This window comes from Misgurnus anguillicaudatus, chromosome 7, assembly GCF_027580225.2.
Source record: "Misgurnus anguillicaudatus chromosome 7, ASM2758022v2, whole genome shotgun sequence".
Classification (NCBI taxonomy): domain Eukaryota; kingdom Metazoa; phylum Chordata; class Actinopteri; order Cypriniformes; family Cobitidae; genus Misgurnus; species Misgurnus anguillicaudatus.
In genome coordinates, this window is record NC_073343.2 from 39,042,714 (window position 1) to 39,060,000 (window position 17,287).

The 17,287-nt window shown below is 36.8% G+C and overlaps 1 protein-coding gene across 1 annotated transcript; it reads left to right on the top strand.

The window, feature by feature from the left end:
* Positions 1-14,965: 14,965 nt before the first annotated feature.
* Positions 14,966-16,225, top strand: myct1b (myc target 1b). Its single transcript, XM_055172440.2, has 2 exons — positions 14,966-15,124; positions 15,483-16,225. Exons 1-2 carry the CDS (start codon positions 15,070-15,072, stop codon positions 15,995-15,997), a joined length of 570 nt encoding a protein of 189 aa, XP_055028415.1. The 5' UTR covers positions 14,966-15,069; the 3' UTR covers positions 15,998-16,225.
* Positions 16,226-17,287: the final 1,062 nt, after the last annotated feature.

Sequence of the window (17,287 nt, forward strand, 5' to 3'; positions counted from 1 at the left end):
CGTTTCCATTTTTGTCCCTCATACGTAAGCTTAATTTGAATGCCAACCGCGCAGCGAGTCCACGCAGACACCATACGTCATCGGCGCGTTCACGTGCGCTCACCTCCTGTCTGTAAACAGTGAGAACTGCAAACTTTTCTGCTGAATTGACAACCTACAGAGGAGGCACACAACGAAAGACATCTTTTATAACAACAACAGCTAAAACTGCCTGGATCGGCAAGAGCAAAAACCAAAATTAACATCGTTAACTTTACTGCTTTACCATGAGATGAAACAGCTGCAGGAGCTCCAAAGGGTCTGAAAGGGTCGTTGCACTGTTTATTTTGGTAAGGTAGGTACGCGATATGTTTGTATTGAGATAGATTCAGATATTCTACTTTGATGAAACATTGTGTTGCTTATAAAATTTGTGTTCGTTTACGGATTAGCGTAACGATATAGTTACTATGTCTACACAACCGAACGTGTGCTTAAACTAATTCTGATGTAAACCAGTTGTTTGGTTATTTAGGAAGTGTTATTCGACTTTGTACTGCAAAGTTGTCTCACTGCTGAATGAGACATGAGATGTGACCGTCTGATCTGTGCGTGTTCATGTGTTTTGAAAGAGGCGTGACTTTGGATGGCGATTTGACTTGAGGGTGGGATTGGGATTTTATTGCTAGGCGGCTACCGTTAGCATTTTTCAAAATGTGTTACCCTACCTTTAAAACAGAATGGCAACAACTGATATCACAGTTTTGCAAGTGCATTAAAAATCTACTTAAATAAGTGACGATTGTATAAACACTGGCCTAGTTTAAGTCATCTTTTGGCAGACCACTGGGGTCCGCGGACCACACTTTGAGAATTACTGCTCTAAGCCTTAGGGCCTAAGGCAAACAGCTGTATGTCTGTGTAAATTTTCTGTGTAAAAAAAGAGAACTAATGAAGGTAGGATTTAACTTTTTTTTAAAGCAGAGGGTCTGTTCTTTCATTTAATATATTTTATGTTTATATATTTAAAGAAAAGCATTTTCTGGGAGGCATTCAACTTTTGAAAAAATCATAAAAAATGGTGGGGAAAGAGTTAAAGAGCACCTATTACGTTGCTAAAAACCACGTTGTTTGTGTATTTGATGTAAAACAATTTGTTTGCGTGGTTTATGGTTAAAAAACACATTATTTTCAATATACCGTACATTAGTGTTGCTCCTTTATGCCCTGCCTCCCTAAAACGGGTTGATTTTGTACAAACTCATCGTTCTGAAAAGCGCTGTGTCCTTCGATTGGCCGATTTGGTGGTTTTTAAACCACCAAAAACATCTGAGATATTAGTATGGTTAAATATTTTAGGTAAAAACTTTTTGTCCTAATAAGACTGACATTTGCATAGAATTTCCTATAAGCTAAAATAAAAAATGCAAACAATCCGTTTTCATGGTCTAATCAATTTCTGATAAACTTGCATTAATGTCCTGCTATATTCTGAGGCACTCACAAACATTTCATAGTCTGAAAGAAGATGATGGACATGTTGATTGGCTTGTTTCATAAGTGTCCATGTCAAAAAATCATTTGTGTTGTGTATTTAATTATACTAAATAATACATATAGCTCTGCACTATTTGCAAATGGTTATAAGGAAACGGGGAACCAACTGCACTTAAAGTACTGAATCATTTATGTATCAGCAAGTGCAATACATCTACCACCTGCTGCGGTTGGGTCAATGATATCACTCTATTATACCAGATCATCCACACAACTGTTCAAAAACACATATACTTTTTAATTGTAAAACGGTAAGATGTTATATGGTTAACCAAAATAAACATTATCATGGCTTTAAATTCATTTTGGAACATCCAGAGACACTTTGCTTTGTATTGTGCCTCTTAAGATCTAGGCACATCATCAAATAACTTCTTTTAATCTAATTTTGGCGATTTTATGAATGATGTATTTTCTAAGTATCCATTTAAAATCTATTCTCTACTCACGTACAGTGGCATAGTTTAGATATTTATATCTCAAAAAGACTTTTGTGTTATAGAAGAAGAAATGTTCTTTAAACCATTTTACTTTATATTACTTTATATTAAAGCAATTCTCAAAATCAGATTGTAAATAGATCTGATTTTGAGAAATCTTGAAAATAAACAGAGATCCTTATAAATTTTATGGCGTAAAACAAAGTAAAACATTCTGCTCTATTTCTGGGTGACTAAAAATAAGCATATTTGTGACATTTACCTCATTTGCCAAATTTATGACATTTAGCTTCTTTGAACAAAAGGTCAACTCTTTGTTTCCCTTTAAACATTCTCAAACCCAGGACAAAATGCTAGCATAACATACAGCTGTGTAAAAAGCGTTGACCATCCTCCAGATTTCTTCTGTTAATAAGCGAAAAAGAAATTTGGAGGGGGCAACACGTTTTCACACTATTGTATACCATCAGCTAAAGTGCATAGAGTAAATGCTGTGATGCAAGCAAAAATTGGACATACAAAATATTAATTAATTAATTAATGAAAATGAGAAAATGCTCATTACATTAGAAAAACGCATAATTTTATAATCACAGTCTTTGGATTCACACATCAAAACCTATGTAGGTTATATACATTTCCAAAAATATAGGATATTTAAGCAATATCGCTCGAGTAGGAGTGTGATATAGCTCTATATCATCACGGCTGTGATTAGGCCAGAGGCACGAGGCCGCAGGCCGAGTGCCGGAGGCAATCACAGCCGTGATGATATAGAGCTATATCACACGACTCCGAGAGCGATATTGCTTTTATACAACAGTTCGACGGCACACGTTTGAAAAACGAAAACTAGAAAACAACAACGGAGTTATTTTAAAAGCCTCTTTGTTTGAGAACTACTTCTTCCGCCACGGATTTGAGGGCGGCCAGAATGACAGGTAAAACTTTCGGCTGCTTTGAAGCTCATAACAACTCAATGGACGGAAAAGCTGTTACTTTATATTACCGTTTCTTGGTCACAAAGTGTAGTTTTAAGATTAGTTCAGTCGAGAATGTATATGTATTATATTTAAATCTGCAGTCGATTAGTAAAGATAGCGCCTGTTTGAACGTTTGCTTAGTGAGATTCGGTACGAATGAGAACCAAAGCATGAGCGGACATCAGTGTTCACTCGCCCCGCTGACCACCGCCCTCTCTGGGCTACATTTCTGACAGAGATACCCCGGCTCTCATGTTGGCCTTGTTTGTTTATGATCGTCAAAATGAGATCAAATCAGCAGTATTTGGTGTCATGATCAAACTATTACTTGTTTTTTAATTCATATTTAGTGTCTTTTGTGTTGTTATTGTTTTGGCGCGAGGTAAAAGTTAATAAAACTATTTGTATAACATTACTATTGCTTTCTCATTTATTCTTAACGTGATACGAGCACTCGATTATTATTATTAAACTTTGTTCTTGTCAGTACTATATAAAACTGTTTTTTATAAGTGTCAGAGATATGTTTTTGCATGCTGCTTATAAATATACCAGTGGCGATATCTCATAACATGTTTTAATAGTCAGGTCACGATAAAGTAAATGATCAATGTCCACATTTAAAAGCTGCGGTGCTTACCTGCAGTTTCACGGTGTTTTCGCGTTCTGATAAGAAATATAGCTCCAGAAAAAAAACGAGTGTTTATATTCCTCTTTCCAAGTGTTAATAATCCACACAATGTGACAAGACATTTCTCCCATTAACTGTAACGTAACATCCAAGAGCGCTGATCTTTGACTAATAACTTCCGATTGGGGATTCAGACTGATTTATGAGCTAGTAAACTAATGAGACACACGGAGAGTGATTCAAACAGCGCGTCTGTGTTTATCCATTCAGAGATGAGCCTGCTTAGGACCTCCATTCACTAGGTGGCGGAATAATACTAAAGGTGAAGCGGCTACAGTGCTGTTATCAGCACAATATCGCATAGGTCTTAGCCAATCAGATTCGAGAACCAGAAAGAACTGTTGTATAAAGAGCTATATCACACGACTCCGAGAGCGATATTGCTTTTATACAACAGTTCGACGGCACACGTTTGAAAAACGAAAACTAGAAAACAACAACGGAGTTATTTTAAAAGCCTCTTTGTTTGAGAACTACTTCTTCCGCCACGGATTTGAGGGCGGCCAGAATGACAGGTAACACTTTCGGCTGCTTTGAAGCTCATAACAACTCAATGGACGGAAAACCCTTTACTTTATATTACCGTTTCTTGGTCACAAAGTGTAGTTTTAAGATTAGTTCAGTCGAGAATGTATATGTATTATATTTAAATCTGCAGTCGATTAGTAAAGATAGCGCCTGTTTGAACGTTTGCTTAGTGAGATTCGGTACGAATGAGAACCAAAGCATGAGCGGACATCAGTGTTCACTCTCCCCGCTGACCACCGCCCTCTCTGGGCTACATCTCTGAAAGAGATACCCTGGCTCTCATGTTGGCCTTGTTTGTTTATGATCGTCAAAATGAGATCAAATCAGCAGTATTTGGTGTCATGATCAAACTATTACTTGTTTTTTAATTCATATTTAGTGTCTTTTGTGTTGTTATTGTTTTGGCGCGAGGTAAAAGTTAATAAAACTATACTTGTGAAACCTTACTATTGCTTTCTCATTTATTCTTAACGCGATACGAGCACTCGATTATTATTATTAAACTTTGTTCTTGTCAGTACTATACAAAACGGTTTTTTATAAGTGTCAGAGAGATGTTTTTGCATGCTGCTTATAAATATACCAGTGGCGATATCTCATAATATGTTTTAATAGTCAGGTCACGATAAAGTAAATGATCAATGTCCACATTTAAAAGCTGCGGGGCTTACCTGCAGTTCCACGGTGTTTTCGCGTTCTGATAAAAGATATAGCTCCAGAAAAAAAACGAGTGTTTATATTCCTCTTTCCAAGTGTTAATAATCCACACGATGTGACAAGACATTTCTCCCATTAACTGTAACGTAACATCCAAGAGCGCTGATCTTTGACGGAATAACTTCTGATTGGGGATTCACAGACTGATTTATGAGCTAGTAAACTAATGAGACAAACGGAGAGTGATTCAAACAGCGCGTCTGTGTTTTTCCATTCAGAGATGAGCCTGCTTAGGACCTCCATTCACTAGGTGGCGGAATGATACGAAAGGTGAAGCGGTTACAGTGCCGATATCAGCACAATATCGCACAGGTCTTAGCCAATCAGATTCGAGAACCAGAAAGAACTGTTGTATAAAAGTATTCATCATCAGCTATTGCCATGCATGCATGACAAAAAATAAAATATTCTGAAAGGTTATACGTATTTATTCTCTATCCTAAACAACACAAACAAGATAAACAATAAAGCTGTTATACACTGTCAGATAAAAGGTACAAAAGCTGTTACTGGGACAGTACGCAATATAAAAAGTCCTAAAAAAAGTCTCCAACTTTATGGAGCTGTCCAGTCCTGAAACATACTTCAAAAATAAAGTATTCTAGGTTTTATAGTACAATGTGGAGCGCTGAAAACCAAACATTCATAAAAATACTTTGCATTAAACATTAATTAATGCTCTTACCACAAGCCACCCTATAATTCTTCAGTAGCAATCAATAAATGATCACTACAGCACATCTACAATGTCACAACCACAACACACCAACTCACACTCTTGCAATACAGACAGCTGTCGTTTATAATGAGAGCTGTTCACTTGCACTGTAGACAGTGTTATATTACAACACCATGTCTATCATGTATCTTCTAGCATTTGAGTTAATTACAGTATTAATGTACCAATACATACATTGAGGTAAAAATAAGTGTGTGGATGATCAGGAATTTAAATGAGTGCATTTAACACTCAAACAGTATCATAAGCAACAGGTCAGATGTTACAGTCATTTGCTGTTTCCAGGGAACACACACATATTGATAAAAAATGCATAGCTTGAAAGCTTTTAATAAAGGCATTAGCCAAATGTATAAAATGCAAAATGTGTAATACAGAAGTGATGCTAAAAAAAAACGCTGTGTTCAACACGGTCAGTCGCTCTTTAAGCCCGGGATACTCTGCAAGATTTTTGGCTGTCCCAGACGAAAGATTGCCATTGTGACACAATTCATGTGATCGTGGCTCTTTATCGATGGTCCTATGTCGTACAGTGATAGACGTTCAAGGACGGCCGTTTTCCCGGTCTTGTGTTCAAAGATAGCCTACGATAGCCATACTTAGGGCCAATCTCATTTCTCTGTCTTACCCCTTCCCCTTTGTCTTCGTCTTCCTCTTGCCCCTCGAAACCGAGTAAAGGGGAAAGGGGTAAGACAGATCGTTCGTCTAAAAAATGAGACACCACTCGATTACCGTTTGCGTCACCTTCCCTTGCCGCTAACTGGCTGCTATGTAAACAGACAAGCGTTGACAAACAAAGAAGATGCCGTTGTCTCAGGTTGTGGTATCGATTGCCTGAGCGGAGCTCCACAAATAGCGCATAACTAAGCTGCTAGCTAGCGCCTTAACTAGTGATTCAAAACAAAAACATTACAATTAAAACCGCTTGAACATTTTATTAAAAGTATCATAAAACATGAGTGTCATAATATAATCTCAATTAAAATGCAGAAAATAACGTTACTTTCTTTTGTGCGACTCCTTGACAGTTCGACGTTCATCAATAAAACGTCTTGATGCCGGCTCTCCTGAAATATTCCTACGTTAACGTTTACCCCTCTCTTTCAAGTGTGGTCCTGATCACACTTCGTTTCAAGGGCTATGTATCCCTACGCCTTGGCCCTAGCCCTTGATCAAACTGAGATTTGAGACACCACTTCGCCTCACATGAACACACAAAACCGAGGTGAAGGGGTAAAGGGAAGGGGTAAGACGCACCCTAACTCGTGTAACTACTCATGTAACTTTGAATACTACTCAAGTCTTTAAATAGGGAAAACATGGAAGTGTTTGGTGGCTTCTAAATTCATTCCTGTTTGGATCCTAATGAATGAATGGGGCTAGGATAAATGCTAACACATTCACAACGCGCCGCACAAAGACCAAGTGCACGCAGTGAATAATTGAAAGATATGCATGTATTAATTCGTCTAAGTTGAGGTAAGAACAAAGGTAAAATATTGAAAAAGGTGGTGTTTTCCTTTAAGTACCTTGCCCTAAAGAATTAACCACCAACACTCATTAGTAGTGCTGTTATGCAAAAAGCAAACATATATTCAAACAAAAAAAACTATACAAGGCTAACAGTAAGAAATGTTAGGGTATTTCCCTTAAGAAGGTTTTAAACATGCTTTCTCTTAAACACTGCCATCTAGTGCTTAAAGATGATGTGTGCTAACAAAAACAGCAGACAACTAAGGCACCATTTACACTGCCTCTTTGAAGTGACTTAATTTCCCTCATGTGGCGCAGATCGGATATGACCCATGAACGTTTAAGCAGGAAAAAAGCGCATAGATTCCGATATTCGGTTTTAGGTAGGGATGGGCACGAGTAATCAATTGAATGTGGCATCGACGATCGATCACAAAAAAATATGTTTTTTATGGCGGCATTTGGATATCTGGTTAGTGTTACAAGTGCCTGTGGTAGTAAAGACCATAGGTAAAGACTGGGTGCGTGTTTGACGTCGTGTTTGACCTTGACGTAAGCTGCGCAAACTGGTGTATGACATCAGTACCATGCATGATTCAAAAGCTTCCCTTCCTACCCTGCCGAATCACCGAACGCTATGAAGCCGAACACACCTCACATCACTGAGGCACTATGGTTTTTTTCGGATTCACAAAAATACAGTCAGTCAGGTGCAAAATGTACAGCGCTATCACAAGTTCCCTCATATCATCTTGTATTCAAAGGAATAGTCTACTCATTTTCAGTATTAAACTATGTTATTACTAAGAAGAGTTGATACATCCCTCTATCATCTGAGTAGTTATATGAGCAAGTTTGGTGGTACAAAATAAAACGTAGCGCTTTTCTAAGCGGATTTAAAAGAGGAACTATATTTTATGGCGTAATAGCACTTATGGGAGTACTTCGACTCGGCGCAGTAACACTCTCCCTCTCCCATTATGAGAGTGAGAAGGGAAGCGGACTTTTCAGGCAAGTCGAAGTACTCCCAAAAGTGCTATTACGCCATAAAATATAGTTCCTCTTTTAAATCCGCTTAGAAAAGCGCTACGTTTTATTTTGTACCACCAAACTTGCTCGTATAACTACTCGTCTTAAATAGGAAAAACGTTGATGTGTTTGGTCACTTCTAACTTTATCTCTAAATGGTACCATTGAATGAATGGGGCTAAGCTAAATGCTATCGTGCTTACGTGCACGCACACAGATGATAGAGGGATGTATCAACAATTCTTAGTTAAGGTAATAACATAGTTTAATATTGAAAATGAGTAGACTATTCCTTTAAACTTGTGCTTTGACTGGATGTGCTTTAAAGCGCGCTGTTATGGTGCACATTCACAACAGGAGTTAAACTATCTGCCCAATACACAACTTTACATTTAAGTTATTATTAAACCTTTAGTTTCCTGTTAGAGGTTTCTGTTAAAAACATTTAATTTATTAATAATCTAGTATGTGTTCATTTTTCTGTCATAGCTTCTTCAAAATTAAGTTTTATTTGAGTTTTTTTTTATAAAAATATTTAATTTTCACCATGACGCGCCCCTTTGATTGCCCCACCCCCAGTTATTCAAGTACTCGGTTTTCAGACCTATGGATTAATCTAAATGACATACATGCACATCCCTAGTTCAGGCCTCATTCATATGTGGAAATAAATGAATCGGATACAAGCATTTGCATAATTGCATCCGCAATGTAAGCGGAGAGATCAGATATTCCCATGTTAAGATGTGTCGTGCGTCATTAAAAATGCGACACTGGCAACTGACGCCAACTCAGGTGGACACCACCCGCGATCACATGACTCTTCTTAACAGTGCAATAAAAGACGACAGCTCCATTAAGTGAAGTAATGTTGAAGTTTTATGTCTTGTTACAGAAATAAAGCTCTATAATCTTGTATAATCATTCTGTCAGTGTCATTGCATATCACAACATTTTACTTCCTCTGTGAGTTAAGCTGTTCCAGGTCAGTATGTCTACCTTGAATTGCTTTCCAAAGTAGTGTAAATGCTGATATTCGGATACGAGTCACTTGATGATGTAAGCGGGTCGTCAAAAAAATCAGATACAGGCAATTGGGCACAAAAATTTGCAATGTAAATCCAGCCTAAGATGATTTCCCCTTAAAAATATAAACACTATGGCACCATTGCTTTAATAAACAAAGCCACATCAGCTTAAGAGAAGTTGTGGTTTGATGTGTGACTCTTTAAACATTCAATGGCAAATGGACTAAATACAGTAAGTTTCTCTTAATGTTTAAAATATTTTGATCAGATTTCTTATGCATATATGATGGGCCTAGAGCAAGAAATGTGATTGATTTGAACCAGAAATTACATCAGATCAGTCAAATCTCATTGATAAAAGTTTTATACCAAGCATAAAAAGGGTGAATGCATTGTTTGTCATTTTAATATTATATCTAAGTAGTCATGGATGCAATTAAACAATAAGCATCATCACACAGGTTTATATTTGACAGCTACAGGAAACGTCAGATTCGTGCCACTGAAGGCAAAATGCCTCACAATTTCACCACAGGCTATGAGCAGGCATGCGGCAAGCGCTGTTTAGGGGATAACCAAAAGTAAGTAACCACAGACCTTCTGTCATGTAAACCACACATGGCCTTATTTACTGCTGATGTGCCATAGCAACCAGCACACTTCTCTTGCAATACGACTTTCAACATAAGGCTGATCACATGCATTCACAAACTTCTACTGAATGCATCATCACATGCAATATCACATGTATTCTTTGATCTATATGCCAACATCAAACCAAAATGCACATAAAAAAAACACAACCGGCACTTGACAAGGGAGTCCACACCCATCTCTCTATCTATATCTGGCAGGATGAGGTACATGCTTTTAGTTTTATACTTGGCTTCATTAAAATCTCTACCAATACCACTACAGATAACAGCCTTATCTCTACTAATAATTTATGTGTCTATCCGAGATGCACTTCATTCATTCTCAGATTTTGTAAACTACAAATGCAAATTGCAAGATGTTGGCGGTCGAGGAGGAGCTGCCAGTTATCACACACAACTTCCTTCCTGGTGTGTCTGAATGCTCAGTTCCTCTATTCAGCTCAATTTTTACTTCTGGTTTCACCCCAAAAAATGCTATGAACATATGACCATTGCCATGGGAACCATAAGCATTACCCTTCCATCAGGAAAAATACTCTGAAGTCTTTAAATGTGCATGTGCATGCAGTATGCATATATTTTCCGAAACTATTTTTATTTGAAATCATTTACTGGGCATTAACATAAGCAATTCAATCAAAAATATCTTTGCCAAACACTTTCACATAATCACGAGAACTGAAATCAAACTTCGAGTTCATGACCCATTTTTATAGACTTTTATAGACCCAGTCCAATGGCAACAGTAATGGACATCCGCCAATAAGAGGCATCCAATGACAGAGACTCCAAATATCGATCAGACCGTTGTCCAAGGGCAGAATAGGACACAAGCTACTCCTGGAGTCTCTGTGCAGCTCTTAGAAAAAAAAACTATAAAAATCCATTTGGATTTTGTCCAGAAAAACAGGTGGATCATGGAAAAATATTCCCTACTCAGCACTGAATCCCAGAACAATAATCATTGCTTTCCTATGGGTGGTGTTGTATGTTCCCCTGCTACAAAAATAGTTGAAAGATCCTTTAAACCTTTCCTGCCAGCTGAAAGCACTGCCCATAATATTAAAAGTACATATGGCCATTAGTGGTTTGAACAACAGTACGTCTTCATATAGTCAATAAACTGTTTTAGCGTTGATAAACCATTCCAGTAACATTTAAGAATGTCAATGTCAATCTACTGAGAAAGTTTGAGGAACAAAGGTCAAACAGGAATTGTCTCTATAACAACTCAAGTGATTATCAGCGACGACCTCATGTAAGAATAAACAATGATGACCTTAAAAAAAGCTTCTTACAAATAGTTTAAACAAAACCTTTTTATCTTTAAGTGTGCAGAACAATATTTGGGTATTTTGACATTAGCAGAAGTCTGTTATTCAACCTTGTGTCATCTCAAAAGCTTCTAAAGTTCGATGCATAGTACACATTTTGGCATAATAAGAGATTTTGTGCACATCTTATTTGCTCTGAACTTCAATTATACATATCAGCAGAATTACCTGCTTTCTAGATCTTAAAGGGGACATTTCACAAAACGTTTTTATAATGTCAAATAAATCGTTGATGTCCCCAGAGTACATGTGAAGTTTCAGCTCAAAATACCATATAGATAATGTATTATAGCATGTTAAAATTGCAACTTTGCAGGTGTAAGCAAAAATGTGCCATTTTGGGGTGTGTCCTTTTAAATGCAAATGAGCTGATAATACAAACACTGATCGCCATAATGGTGGTTTGTTGAAATCGAAACTCAATTCTGCTGTCAATTATTTTCTTTTTCTCTTTGCACTAAATGGCAGTCCTGTGGTTGGATAGATGCAGATTAAGGGGCGGAATAATTATAATAAGATCCCCTTCTGACATCACAAGGGGAGCCAAATTTCAATTAACTATTTTTACATGCTTGCAGAGAATGGTTTACCAAGTAACTAAGTAAATAAGGTACTGGGTTGTTCTTTTCACATTTTCAAGGTTGATAGAAGCACTGGGGACCCAATTACTGTAGCACTTAAACATGGAAAAAGTCAGATTTTCGTGATATGTCCCCTTTAATTAATCACCTGTCTTATAAAGAGCTACATGCATTTTAACAATACAGACCTTTGTAGTTTTAATGCTTTAATGCACGGCTTAATTTTAACTGACCTAACAATTTGTGTCGCCACCAAGCAGACACAGTTATCTCCAGAAATAAGCAGAATGCATCAAACTAACAGTGACTTTATTTCTGGTTACTGTCCTACAAAGGAAAACCACACCTGTCCAAATGCACTGCAGACCAAAAGCATCATTCTGACCCGACAGAGTTAACATACGGCCATTAACACAAGATAAACTGTCAAAACGAAAGTGCATGATTTTATCAGGACAAGTGTAATGCATGTATCATTCTTGAACCTATAATACTGCCAATAGCTATACGTGATGCCAGCATTAGTTCAGAGATAAATGAATTACTGTAACAAGCACACACACACAAAATCATTATGTACACCATTAAGATTGATTTCTCAGGTAGGTGAGTTTCTGTACGATCAAATACAATGCAGCTCTTTTCTTATCCGTGCAACAAGAGGCATCTAAAGGGACTGAATCAGCAAAATTCTGCATCGCCGTGCCAGAGAAGGGTCACGAGAGGTAAAGAGCAGAAATACAGCATCACCTACCTTGAAGCCTCTGCATTACATTCATAATGTCCTTGCTGGACCGTCCGAAAGGGCTTTGGGTAGCCATGGTCCCTCTCTTAGAGTCCTGCACACGTCTGATATCACACTGTATCACTCATGCAGTACATTCGGCAGATGCTGCACTACTTTCTGAAGTGGGCATCCCCATATGCCCCTCCTACAATTCTCTTTCCTCTCACTCTCTCTCTCTCTCTCTGATGCATGGACTCCAGGAACATGATTTGATCCAATTGAAGAGCAGGTCTCATTTAGGTGCCCGACCGTGAGATGGACCAATCAGAAGTCCTCTTCTATCTGCAGCCAGCGAACTGTGAGGTAAAAGTAAAACTGTTTGAACTGTGCTTCTATTTACTGTATGAACACTGAATCTATATCATATGTACATGTATACACATAAAAATCACACAGAATGCATATATGAATATACATATTTTTCACTTTAAGCTAACATTGATATTCTTTAAATACTGTCTGGCCAAACTTGAATGGGAAACGACGGTTTAGTTTACAGCATATGTCATCTATAATAAATTAACTCCTCGCCCACCAGGGAAAACATTTCAAATGTGTAACATAATGCAGTCCACGCGCGTAATGCATGATGCATAAACCAAACATACAAGGAACGAAGGCAAAACAGAAACTTAAATATATATACACAAAAAGTTTGCCTAAAGCGCGCTTAAAAGCTGCCCATGAAACTTACACACAGTTCGCGTATTTCCCGGAAACAAGCAGTAATTCGTCAGAAGTCTGTATGTTGCGCATTAAGTTATTACCGTAATTCGCAGGTTCCTGTGTCTCGTGTGATAACGGTGAAACTCTGTTAGAATGGTTGCTATAGAAACACTTAAACAATGATACGAGGCCACGGCATCTCAGGAAAGATTACCGCCACCTACAGATGTTAACGGGACCTTGTATTTAACCACAATGTTGTCTTCGAACGGATGCAGCGCTGCGCAGACACTTGAGCTTATGACATCAAAGTACCGCGAGAGCGAATCGAAGGAACTGCTTCCATCGCTCTCGCGGTACTTTGATGTCAACGACGATTGGTCTACGCAGCGCCTCATGACGTCGAACACACAATTATTCTAAAAAAACAATTTAAATTAATACAGTCATAACCTTTATATAAGAGAAATTATTTGTTACTTTGAGAATGATGATGAAACATTTACAATTTACAAAAAATAAAAGAATCTCAAACTGAATTTTTATTAAATTGCGTTTATATATATATATATATATATATATATATATATATATATATATATATATATATATATATATAAAACGATAAGAAAACACACGAGAGCTTCTGAAGGGCATGTACAAACCTTTATTTTTACACCAGACTGAAGGTAATAACGCATCAACGTTACACATAAACGACCAGGTTTTGCTCTATATTTTACCAATTATTTTGTGGTGGTGTTTTTATTTATTTGTAAAATAATTTACAAAACAAAAAACGTGATTATTTACGATTTCAAGAGGATCCCTAATAACACCCAAAAAAATCCCTGATAACACCCAGTCTGTTAGTCTATACTGCCACCTGCTGGACACTGCTAGGATTTCACATACACTCTTGTAAAAAACAATCATGAATGTCCTCACATTTACTTTAGGTAAAATCTCAGTGCATCAAGTAAAATACACCTATTTAAAAATTGACAACCATGCAAGAGAGAAATTAAACTAAACCAATAAGGCTCGACTAGTATTCATCAGAATTCAGAAAACATAATTAATTGTTTAAGAACGTCAAAATAAAAATGTAACTACATTCACTTTTAAAAAATTGTTAAGTTAAAAATATTTGGTTTTGCAAGTCAATTCAACATACTTTTTAAAGTTTTGACCTGTGAATAGTTGACATAACTTAAAAATAAGTTGAAATTGTTTAACGTAATTGTTTAACTTAATTTTTAAAAGTTAAAGTAGTATAAAAATATATGTTGATTTGGCAAAAATGATGCATTTGAGGTAAACATTTGCATTTCCCTTTTGTTGAATACTTAGAATGACTAACAAAAAACTGAGACCAGCACAATAAGGAAATCCCCTCTGACAAAAGAACCTGGGCGTTTTCACCTTCTTATGTGAACCTTAAAAACTAACTTAAACATGCAAAAGATGCATTGTTCACATTTCTTTTTTTCACATTCAAGTGTTTTCCTTTTATCTTTACTAACTCAAAACCAAATGAAGACATTTGAAAAGACTGGAAGGTTTAAAAAAAAATAAGGATAAGGTGCAAGTCGGTCTATTATAATATAATGGGGTGAAGAAGCCATTGTATTGTTTCCATTGAAGCAAGGGAAATGATGCAAGAGGAAACAACCCTGTTCCCCTGGATTTCTGTCCCAAACAGATAAGCACAGCACTTGCTAATTATACGAGTGGAGAGGCAGGAAAAATGACGACAAAGTTTCCCTTCAGGCAAACAAAAAAAGTGACAGCTTCCCTGAGAAATACAGTGAACACTTTTTGTGTCCTTGTGCGGAGATTTGGCTGCACCTCATTGTTGGTCTGCTTCTGTTGCATGATATGGCTTCAAATGAGACATATACAATATGGGAAATATTAAAACCTATTGATTTTGGTAAGACTTGGCATGCATTGTTTATTATTTTTGAGTTGGCTTATGTTTATCAAGATAAAAATCATTAATTAATGTGTGCTGTTACATGAAAACACTGTTACATTTAAGTTATGTACTTCTTTGCTTTTTATTAAATCAGTATTGGTTTTGTAATTTTTTTTTATAAGGCTTAAAGCAAATGTTGCAATTGTAAATAATATATCAGAATGAAAAATATATTTTTTATGTTACATAAATACATTTGAACAATGGTTCTGAAATATTTATGAATCATCAGGTTATCAAGCATTTGTTTACCTGATAAACAAAATTAGTTTTGATATCATTTGTTCAAAATTCAATTACCTCGTCCATCCAGATGAGCTCATCCTGGCATTCTGCTTGTCCATACTGATGGGTCTGCTCATAGGAATCTTGATTTTCCTCCTCCTAACATGGATGTCAAGACGCAGGGCTTCGATCCGGATCACCAGACGCCAAAACCAGCAGTCGGATTCTAAAAGCTCACAAAATCAGCTCTGTCATCTCAGTCACTACAAGAGATACGGCTTTGACAAGAACAGCGAAGGTGTGGGTAGAACCGTATTAAACGTCCAGAGACAGATGTCCGTAGACCCTAACGAAATATTGGGCAGAAGCCCCAGTTTCCAAAACGCAACTTTTCGTCCACCCAAAAAGGCGAAGAAGACCAGTGGGGAAAGTGAAGATGATAACCAGGAGGCACTGATTCCAAACATCACAGATCCTTTTAGTACAGTACCAGCAGAATCCTTTTGGTTGGGTAAGGGAAGTCTAAGAGGTTTTCTACCCAAACAGAACCCACCGCCTGCATATGACAGCATCATTCACATCTTTCAAGAGAGCACTACCTAAACACTAACTGTGACAACAGAGACTAAGATAAAAAAAATGGCTTGAATGTCTACCAACAATCAAAGCTTTCCCTCATTTGATTTCAGAGGGATCTGATTTATCCTGTCCGGCATTACAGTCTGACACACAGTGTTACAAGTAACATGGACCTTAATATGAATACATTTAACCTTGTGAGCACTATTATTTTTATGTATCACAGAATAAACCTGTGCATTGAAAAGGACAGATGCTTTTCTTTAATGTATTTGACAACCACATTTACCCAAAGCAATGGTTTATGTTTACCTAGGAGTAAAATCTTATTGCTGCATCATTAGTAACAAGCATTACACTGTAAAAAAATCCAACTTTAAAATGTTCATTCAACAAAGAACATTAAGTAACTTGAACAAAGATTTCTTTGTTGAAGGGCGTCAATTGATTATTTTGTGTTCACTGAATAAAAAGAGCATAATCATTCAGCAAATGATTATTTTGTTGACTGGACTTAGATGTATAAGTTTTTGTCCAATTCGTTCACCCAACTTGCCAAACTGAGTAATCTGAACAAGCAATAAAAAAAACAATGGTCGGAATGGTTCCCAGCATGCATTGCAACATGTTCACTTCTTTGGTTAATATTTACTAAAAAATATGACTGTTTTAATGTTTGCTGGATTTATTTATGTTGTTATGTTGTTAATGTTAGTTATATGTTGTATTTAGAGTAATTTTTAAAGAATTATGTTTGTTCATTGTTACCATGATTGAGAAGTGTGTGTTCAGTGTAGAGGGCAGCACAATGAGTTAGTGTGCATCATTGTTGCCTCACGGCAAAAAGGTCTCTGGTTTGAGTCAGACAAAGACTTTGTTTATGAGACCTTTCTGTGTACAGTTCAAAACATGTAGATTAGTTAAATTTGGATATTCTAAATTACTCTTTACCCAACTTAGTCACCAGTTGAGTAAACATAGAAATTTGCTTATTACCAAATCAGTTTAAGTTGGTTCAACTTTTTGGTGTAAGTTGACATTACTCAGTAAATTGAGTTAGGTGAACTACATCATCCAAGAGTTGAGTAAACTCAAAAAAGCTGTGCAGCAAGTTGCCTTGAAAATTTAAGTTAAGTCAACTTTTTATTTTTTACAGTGTACAAAGTGTTCAACATGGTCATCATGAACCAATGTTGAAAAGCTTTTCTGGAAAAGTCTACATAAAAATGTGCTGTATGATAAACAAAATATGCATGCATTGGGGTGTGCGCTACTCCAAAAAAGTAAAACTGTTAAAAGTAAGTTTTAAAAAGA

Excerpts from the sequence above, each read along its gene's own strand:
- myct1b (XM_055172440.2), top strand. The coding sequence starts at position 15,070 with ATGGCTTCAAATGAGACATATACAATATGGGAAATATTAAAACCTATT. Across the intron at positions 15,125-15,482 it reads ATTAAAACCTATTGATTTTG|ATGAGCTCATCCTGGCATTC; the intron begins GTAAGACTTGGC and ends TCGTCCATCCAG.